We start from the raw sequence: 10,814 nt of genomic DNA on the forward strand, positions 1-10,814 counted from the left end.
TGTGTGTGTGTGTGTGTGTGTGAGAGAGAGAGAGTGTGTGTGTGTGTGAGAGAGAGAGAGTGTGTGTGTGTGTGTGTGAGAGAGAGAGAGTGTGTGTGTGTGTGTGTGAGAGAGAGAGAGTGTGTGTGTGTGTGTGTGAGAGAGAGAGAGTGTGTGTGTGTGTGTGTGAGAGAGAGAGTGTGTGTGGGTATTTGTGTATCATGTGTTTATATATTGATGGTGTGTGTGTTCAGTGGGCAGCGGGCGGTGTCGGGGAAGGAAGCGGTCAGCAGCAGCAGTGGGTGGGCTGGACTCTGGTGGGCGGGGCCGCAGCAGCACACCTGCAGCACAGGTGAGAGAGAAAGCTGAAGAGCGGCACATCATCCACTGGACTCCTATAAGCACACATGTGTGTGTGTGTGTGTGTGTGTGTGTGTGTGACTGTGTGTTTGTGTTTCAGACGAGAAGGAAAGTGCCAGAGCCTGGAGAAGATGACGATCAGTCGGAGAAGAAGTTCAGGAAGTGTGAGAAATCCGGATGTCCTGCGATGTACCCTATGTGTTTCGCCAGCGCATCTGAGAGGTGTGTGTGTGTGTGTGTGAGTGTGTGAGTGTGTGAGTGTGTGTGAGTGTGTGAGTGTGTGAGTGTGTGTGAGTGTGTGAGTGTGTGAGTGTGTGTGAGTGTGTGAGTGTGTGAGTGTGTGTGAGTGTGTGAGTGTGTGAGTGTGTGTGAGTGTGTGAGTGTGTGAGTGTGTGTGAGTGTGTGAGTGTGTGAGTGTGTGTGAGTGTGTGTGAGTGAGTGAGTGAGTGAGAGAGTGTGTGTGTGTGTGTGTGTGTGTGTTGAGTATGGGAGGGGAGTGTGTTTAACTGATAGTAATGATCACTCAAACGCTCTCCTGCTCCGTCTGTCTTCCTCAGGTGTGCTAGAAACGGCTACACGTCGCGCTGGTATCACCTGTCGTGCGGCGAGCACTTCTGTAACGAGTGTTTTGACCATTACTACAGGAGGTGAGTGCTGATGGCTAACGAGGCTGATGCCTGCTGCGTCATGCTAACTAGGGGTGTGCACAAATAGTCGAATATTCGATCTGTAATTATTATTTGGAAAGTAAAAACACAATTCGAATTTTACTACGTGTTGCTTTGCTGGCCGTAAATGCAGGGAATCATGATAAATGCTAAGATAAATCTGCACTGGGTGGCGCTCTGGAGCGTGTTTACAAGTTGATTGTATTTGATCACAGAATGTCGTCGTCTGCCTCGTTTGGAATTAGTTTGATCAAAATTATCTTATTAAATGTTCTTACAAAATGGAATGACTTTTGATCAAATGAATCAGTGAACATATGCTTCCTTTAAGTTTCCTGGAGAGAGTGCTTTAAGAACAGAAAACACACAGCGCTGTAAGAAACTCCGTCTGTTTCGACGCACGCTCTTATCGTTATTAGACTGAGGAGCCAACTTTCATGTGGATATTATTGTTTTTCTCAACATTAACATGCTATGGAACAATATAAACCCGATAAACATGGCCGACTCGACTGTATGTTCTGTACTGTAACTTGCACGGTCTGCTTTATTTTTTCAGTTTGCTCTGCTTGAGATTGAGTGCTTTTGTTCTTTATATATATATATATATATATATAGTTTGTTTACACACGTTTTCAACTAAAAGAAAACCTTGAGATATAATGTGAAGTTGCTGTAGTCCAGTGTTGTGTATGATGCCTAATCATAAGCTTGTTCTGAAATGGTGACAAAAACTTGATTATTAAAAAAAAAAATGTAAATAAACATTAGTTTTTTTTATGAGCCCAAATATTTGAATACAGTATTTTTGGAAAATGTCCATCCCTAATGCTAAGCGTGCGTCTGTGCTCCTCAGTCATAAAGACGGCTACGAGACTTTTGTTCTTTATATATATATATATATTTATATTTTGTTTGTTTACACACGTTTTCAACTAAAAGAAAACCTTGAGATATAATGTGAAGTTGCTGTAGTCCAGTGTTGTGTATGATGCCTAATCATAAGCTTGTTCTGAAATGGTGACAAAAACTTGATTATTAAAAAAAAAAATGTAAATAAACATTAGTTTTTTTTATGAGCCCAAATATTTGAATACAGTATTTTTGGAAAATGTCCATCCCTAATGCTAAGCGTGCGTCTGTGCTCCTCAGTCATAAAGACGGCTACGAGACCTTCTCCTCGTGGAAGCGGGTTTGGACCAGCAATGGGAAGAGCGAGCCCAGCCTCAAAGCCTTCATGGCCGACCAGGAGCTGCCCTACTGGGTGAGAAACACTTCAGCCTTCAGCTGAACGTCAGAGCCCTCCAAACTCCACCGTGTTCATGCAGTGGGATTAAACTAATGCTTTGATGCTTATTAGAGTATTGTGTTATTAGCTCAGTCACTGGGGTTTAATGTTAATTTCAACATATACCAACACATGTTCAAAGTCAGGAGCTGTATCTGTTAATATTAGTATGTTGCAGGTCAGTTTGACCCATAACACGAGATTGAGTTGTCAGAAATACTGGTTAACCTAAGATTTTTTTATTTTTATTTTGTGACAATTTCTCATTTAGGGTTATGAAGAGTTTTTATTTTATTTTTTTTAAAGCTGTACGGACCCAAAATAATAATAATAATAATTTTATTGTATGTATTTTATTATGTCAGGTTCTTAAATGTCCTCTGAGAGTATTTACATTTATGCATTTTGCAGATGCTTTTATCCAAAGAAAGGTGCAAGTGTTGAAGCTGTAAATGATCAGCTCAAGCGTGGTGGTTTCACTGTAAATCAAAATCAAAATAACTTCATAACAAAATAAAATTAATAAAATATATATTTTTTAAATTTACCTTTAAAATATAAAAAAAATTGTTGAAATATTTTTTTATAATATTCACAATTTTAAAAAAAATAACTATTTCAAAATAGCTGTTAAAAAAAAGTATGTTCTCATGTTTATTTTTATTTTTTTAATGTGTGAGGTATTAATGTTAAAGGTTTTTACCTGTTTTTGTTTCTTGTGATTTTTTGGTGAATTGTATTGAATCCAGTTAGGGACAATTTAACCAAACAAATCATAACATAAAAATCAATCCCTGAAGTTTACTAACATGAACGAACGATGAAGTCTGTGTTTTTGTTGAACTAACATGAGCTCATTCTGATAAGTGCTGTAAAGATGTATTATTAGTTCATGTTAGCTGATGCATTAACTAGTGTTGATGGAGGGGACATTACTGTGTAGAGTTAAGTGGAGTTTCCCGCAGGCGTAGAGTCTCTTATCTCTCCAGCATGACTGAAGACGTGTGGCTGGTCATCGTGTGCTTCTCAGGTTCAGTGCACTAAAGCAGACTGTGGTAAATGGCGTCAGCTGAGTAAAGACACGCATCTGTCGGCCGCGCTGGCGTCCTCGTACTGCTGTGGGATGAAGCTCAGCAGCAGCAAAGTAAGCAGCGCTTCATGGCCCGTCTGATGCTGGCGCGTGTGCGCTCTCTCACGTCTGTGTGCTTGTGCTCCGCAGGTGGAAGGAAGTGATGCGTGTTCTCAGCCGGAGGACCTGGTAAAACCCTGAGCGCACATTAAAACACCAGATCATGTCCTGAAATGTGTTCGTGACAGACGGTGCACAAAACAACATCTACCTAATGCTCGACGTGACTCCATTCATATGAATTAGTGTTGTGGAAATAGTTTGATTGGATGCACAACAGCTAAAGCAGCTTAAACTATCATAGTTGTGCATGATTATATGGTTAGTTGTTATATATGGTTATATTATTCTTTCCTGCTGTCCGTCACGCATCAGAACCAGTTGAGATGCGCAGCTGCATGTGTGAAAAAGCATGCATCCTAGCCAGATGTGAAGCAGTCATGCTGTAATGTGATTGGCTGGATGAGCTGCAGCAGGAGGATCTGATTGGTGGTTTGCTGTGTGTGTGTGTTGTGTGATCAGCGAGTGGCCGGTGTGACAGACAGCTGGTGGCTCTCTATGCTCATCCTGCCGCCGCTGTTTAAGGACAGTCCCGCCACTCCGTTCCTCTCCTGCTATTACCCCGACTGCGTGGGCATGAGCCCGTCTGCCTCGCCTAGCAACCATCCCCCCGGCAACCAGCGGCCCGAGCAACGGCGAGCTGCTCAGCCTCACAGTGAGTCCAGAAGCGTCGGTCGTTCACAACCAGGGCTTTCATCATCCACTCTCATGATCAGATTATTGACAGAGGTGGATTTAATACAGACACTGCAGGCCAACCAGGGTTTCTTCACGCAGTGGTCAGTTTTGAAAAGAAAACATCCGAAATACACATTTAAGTGTTTGTTTTATTGCACTTTATCTATTTGTGTGAAGATTTCAATCTCAATCCGTATCTTTAAAGAGGTTTGTCTCTTACAAACAGCAAACGTTACAGTTTAATCCTCTCTGTATTCTCAAGGTTTGTTCATATTTCATTCACACTGATTTATGCAACACTTTACTCCTGAAAACATGATGAAAATCTGTCTGTTGACCGTATTTTCTGATTTATGATAAAGAGAGAAATCCCAAATCTCCTCTGGAAAACCTTTAACTCTAATATGACAATAAAATCAAACGAGAACCGATGTTTAGATTTCTGTTCTAGAAATTCATGCAGATTAGTGCATATTTAATTAGATTTAATGCTTAATTGGCATATTTAAACAAAGCACTTATAATACAAAGCAATTGTCTTAAAGGGTTAGTTCACCCAAAAGTGAAAATTAGGCCATAAATTACTCACCCCCGAGGCATCCTAGGTGTATATGACTTTCTTCTTTCAGACGAATCCAGTCGCAGTTATATTAAAAATTGTCTTTGATCTTTCAAGCTGTTTAATGCCACTCAGCGGGTGTTGCATTGCTTCAGTCCAAAAGAAGTTAAATAAAAAGCGCTGAACTCATACGTCATGCTCCCGGAGCTGCTTCTGTGTGCAACAGTGAGCGCAAGCTACATTAAAGTGATTATTACGTTCTGAATATGGATATTTTTCTTACAAAAATGCATCGATTCGCTACAGAAGGCCTTTGTTCACCCCCGGAGCCGTGTGAGACACTTTTTTTATGGATGGGCGCTTTTTATTTAACTTCTTTTGGACTGAAGCAATGCAACACCCGCTGAGTGGCATTAAACAGCTTGAAAGATCAAAGACAATTTTTAATATAACTGCGACTGGATTCGTCTGAAAGAAGAAAGTCATATACACCTAGGATGCCTCGGGGGTGAGTAATTTATGGACTAATTTTCATTTTTGGGTGAAGTAACCCTTTTAATGTACTGTGATTAACCACTGATGAAGTATGCTGATATACAGTATATTAGTTCATGTTTACTGTGGTGTCTTCTTGTAATTGAGGTTTATTCAGCAGATATTGGCTTGTAAGTGTGAACAGTGACTGTCACCGTGATCGATTGTGTGTGTGTGTGTATTCTGGACTGGTTGGTATCACCTCTGTACAAATAATTACATTAGTTTTTGCAAATAAAAATTATTGATATAGATTGGCCGTTCAGTCAGAATGAAGAGCCGAAGAGTCTGTTTTGTAAGGTGTGTTTTGTTCTTTATGGTCTGTTTTCTGATTGGTGGACAGGTGGTGGTTCTGGAGGCCAGGGAGCGAATCGGAGGACGAGTTTGGGACGATGCATCGCTGGGCGTGACGGTGGGGTGCGGAGCTCAGATCGTGAACGGCTGCGTGAACAACCCCATCGCCCTGATGTGTGAGCAGGTAACACTCACTCACTCACACACACGCGCACTCAGACACGCTCACACACACGCGCACTCACACACGCTCTCACTCACTCACACACACACACACGCTCTCACACACGCACTCACTCACTCACTCACACACACACACGCTCTCACACACGCACTCACTCACTCACTCACACACACACACGCTCTCACACACGCACTCACTCACTCACTCACACACACACACGCTCTCACACACGCACTCACTCACTCACTCACACACACACACGCTCTCACACACGCACTCACTCACTCACTCACACACACACACGCTCTCACACACGCACTCACTCACTCACTCACACACACACACGCTCTCACACACGCACTCACTCACTCACTCACACACACACACGCTCTCACACACGCACTCACTCACTCACTCACACACACACACGCTCTCACACACGCACTCACTCACTCACTCACACACACACACGCTCTCACACACGCACTCACTCACTCACTCACACACACACACGCTCTCACACACGCACTCACTCACTCACTCACACACACACACGCTCTCACACACGCACTCACTCACTCACTCACACACACACACGCTCTCACACACGCACTCACTCACTCACTCACACACACACACGCTCTCACACACGCACTCACTCACTCACTCACACACACACACGCTCTCACACACGCACTCACTCACTCACTCACACACACACACGCTCTCACACACGCACTCACTCACTCACTCACACACACACACGCTCTCACACACGCACTCACTCACTCACTCACACACACACACGCTCTCACACACGCACTCACTCACTCACTCACACACACACACGCTCTCACACACGCACTCACTCACTCACTCACACACACACACGCTCTCACACACGCACTCACTCACTCACTCACACACACACACGCTCTCACACACGCACTCACTCACTCACTCACACACACACACGCTCTCACACACGCACTCACTCACTCACTCACACACACACACGCTCTCACACACGCACTCACTCACTCACTCACACACACACACGCTCTCACACACGCACTCACTCACTCACTCACACACACACACGCTCTCACACACGCACTCACTCACTCACTCACACACACACACGCTCTCACACACGCACTCACTCACTCACTCACACACACACACGCTCTCACACACGCACTCACTCACTCACTCACACACACACACGCTCTCACACACGCACTCACTCACTCACTCACACACACACACGCTCTCACACACGCACTCACTCACTCACTCACACACACACACGCTCTCACACACGCACTCACTCACTCACTCACACACACACACGCTCTCACACACGCACTCACTCACTCACTCACACACACACACGCTCTCACACACGCACTCACTCACTCACTCACACACACACACGCTCTCACACACGCACTCACTCACTCACTCACACACACACACGCTCTCACACACGCACTCACTCACTCACTCACACACACACACGCTCTCACACACGCACTCACTCACTCACTCACACACACACACGCTCTCACACACGCACTCACTCACTCACTCACACACACACACGCTCTCACACACGCACTCACTCACTCACTCACACACACACACGCTCTCACACACGCACTCACTCACTCACTCACACACACACACGCTCTCACACACGCACTCACTCACTCACTCACACACACACACGCTCTCACACACGCACTCACTCACTCACTCACACACACACACGCTCTCACACACGCACTCACTCACTCACTCACACACACACACGCTCTCACACACGCACTCACTCACTCACTCACACACACACACGCTCTCACACACGCACTCACTCACTCACTCACACACACACACGCTCTCACACACGCACTCACTCACTCACTCACACACACACACGCTCTCACACACGCACTCACTCACTCACTCACACACACACACGCTCTCACACACGCACTCACTCACTCACTCACACACACACACGCTCTCACACACGCACTCACTCACTCACTCACACACACACACGCTCTCACACACGCACTCACTCACTCACTCACACACACACACGCTCTCACACACGCACTCACTCACTCACTCACACACACACACGCTCTCACACACGCACTCACTCACTCACTCACACACACACACGCTCTCACACACGCACTCACTCACTCACTCACACACACACACGCTCTCACACACGCACTCACTCACTCACTCACACACACACACGCTCTCACACACGCACTCACTCACTCACTCACACACACACACGCTCTCACACACGCACTCACTCACTCACTCACACACACACACGCTCTCACACACGCACTCACTCACTCACTCACACACACACACGCTCTCACACACGCACTCACTCACTCACTCACACACACACACGCTCTCACACACGCACTCACTCACTCACTCACACACACACACGCTCTCACACACGCACTCACTCACTCACTCACACACACACACGCTCTCACACACGCACTCACTCACTCACTCACACACACACACGCTCTCACACACGCACTCACTCACTCACTCACACACACACACGCTCTCACACACGCACTCACTCACTCACTCACACACACACACGCTCTCACACACGCACTCACTCACTCACTCACACACACACACGCTCTCACACACGCACTCACTCACTCACTCACACACACACACGCTCTCACACACGCACTCACTCACTCACTCACACACACACACGCTCTCACACACGCACTCACTCACTCACTCACACACACACACGCTCTCACACACGCACTCACTCACTCACTCACACACACACACGCTCTCACACACGCACTCACTCACTCACTCACACACACACACGCTCTCACACACGCACTCACTCACTCACTCACACACACACACGCTCTCACACACGCACTCACTCACTCACTCACACACACACACGCTCTCACACACGCACTCACTCACTCACTCACACACACACACGCTCTCACACACGCACTCACTCACTCACTCACACACACACACGCTCTCACACACGCACTCACTCACTCACTCACACACACACACGCTCTCACACACTCACTCACTCACACACACGCTCTCACTCACTCACTCACTCACTCACACTCACTCACTCACACACGCACTCACTCACTCCCTCACACACACACACACTCACACTCTCATACACACTCTCACTCACACTCTCATACACACTCTCACACACGCTCTCACACACACACACTCACTCACACACGCTCTCACACACTCACTCACTCACACACACAAACTCACACACCCACTCACACACGCACATGCACTCACACTCTCGCACACACATACGCACACACACACACACTCACAATCTCATGCACGCACGCACTCATAAACACATGCGTGCACTCACACTCTCGCACACACATGCGCACGCACACACACACACACACACGCACTCACACTCTCACATGCACTCACTCTCTCACACGCACTCACGCACTCACACACACACTCACTCACTCACTCACTCTCTCACTCATCCACCCACACACACACAAACTCTCGTACACGCACTCACACACACACTCACATGCACATGCACTTACACTCACACACACATACACTCACAATCTCACGCACGCACACACTCCTAAACACACACTCATACACGGATTCACGCGCACACACACTCACACACACATGCGTGCAATCTCTCGCTCACACTTTCGGGCACGCACTCACACACGCACATGCACTCACAATCTCACGCACGCACGCACTCATAAACAATCTCACACACGCACTCACGCGCACACACTCACACACATGCGTGCGCTCACACACGCACACACATACACACGCACACGCGCACACACACACGCGCACACACACACGCGTGCACTCACACACTCGCAACATACGCACACACACACACACACTCACAATCTCATGCACGCACGCACTCATAAACACTCTCACACATGCACTCACGTGCACACACACTCACACACACATGCGTGCGCTCACACTCGCACACACATACACACTCACACTCTTGCACATGCGCACACACGCGTGCACTCACACTCGCACACACATGCGTGCACACACACACTCACAATCTCACGCACGCACTCATAAACACACTCACACACGCACTCACGCGCGCACACACTCACACACTCATGCGTGCGCTCACACTCGCGCACACACACACACACACACGCACCAACTCACTCTTGCACACGCACTCACACGCGCACACACACACACATGCGTGCAATCACACTCTCGCACACACATGCGCACACACACACGCACTCTCACGCACTCACACACACACTCACTCACTCACTCACTCTCTCACTCATCCACCCACACACACACAAACTCACACACACACAAACGCACTCACACACACACTCACACACACATACACTCACAATCGCACGCACGCACTCATAAACACAATCTCACACACGCACTCACGCGCACACACTCACACACATGCGTTCGCTCACACTCGCACACACATACACACACACTCACACTCTTGCACACGCACTCACACGCGCACACACACACACACACGTGTGCACTCACACTCTCGCACACACGCGCGCACACTCACAATCTCACGCACGCACTCATAAACTCACGCGCGCACACACACTCTTGCACACGCACACACATACACACGCACTCACGCTCTCACACACACGCTCACACACACACACACATGCGTGCACTCACACTCTCGCACACACATGCGCACACACACACTCACAATCTCACGCACGCATGCGCTCATAAACTTACGCGCGCGCGCACACACACACACACACACACACTCATTCCAGCCTTTTGTACAGAACACGGTAAAGACCTCCTTTTTTCATCTTAGAAATATTGCACGTATTCGACCTTTTCTTTTCTGTTGCTAAAAAATTGATTAATTCTTTAGTTTTCTCACGAATTGATCATTGCAGTGCTCTCCTTGTTGGAGTGTCCAAATGCTCTCTTAACAAATTGCA

General features: G+C 47.1%; 1 protein-coding gene across 1 annotated transcript in view; it reads left to right on the forward strand.

Annotated features, from left to right (window-relative positions):
• The window catches only part of LOC107571271 (lysine-specific histone demethylase 1B), a 21,048-nt gene that overhangs the window by 4,481 nt on the left and 5,753 nt on the right, over positions 1-10,814 (forward strand). The window contains exons 3-10 of the mRNA XM_016257587.1: positions 440-561; positions 897-986; positions 2,160-2,271; positions 3,326-3,439; positions 3,515-3,553; positions 3,947-4,304; positions 4,389-4,393; positions 5,599-5,733. Of these exons, the coding sequence (XP_016113073.1) occupies positions 440-561; positions 897-986; positions 2,160-2,271; positions 3,326-3,439; positions 3,515-3,553; positions 3,947-4,304; positions 4,389-4,393; positions 5,599-5,733 (975 nt within the window). The remainder of the gene's footprint in view (positions 1-439; positions 562-896; positions 987-2,159; positions 2,272-3,325; positions 3,440-3,514; positions 3,554-3,946; positions 4,305-4,388; positions 4,394-5,598; positions 5,734-10,814) is intronic.

Source organism: Sinocyclocheilus grahami, unplaced genomic scaffold (assembly GCF_001515645.1).
Source record: "Sinocyclocheilus grahami isolate Dianchi unplaced genomic scaffold, SAMN03320097.WGS_v1.1 scaffold1574.1, whole genome shotgun sequence".
Lineage (NCBI taxonomy): Eukaryota > Metazoa > Chordata > Actinopteri > Cypriniformes > Cyprinidae > Sinocyclocheilus > Sinocyclocheilus grahami.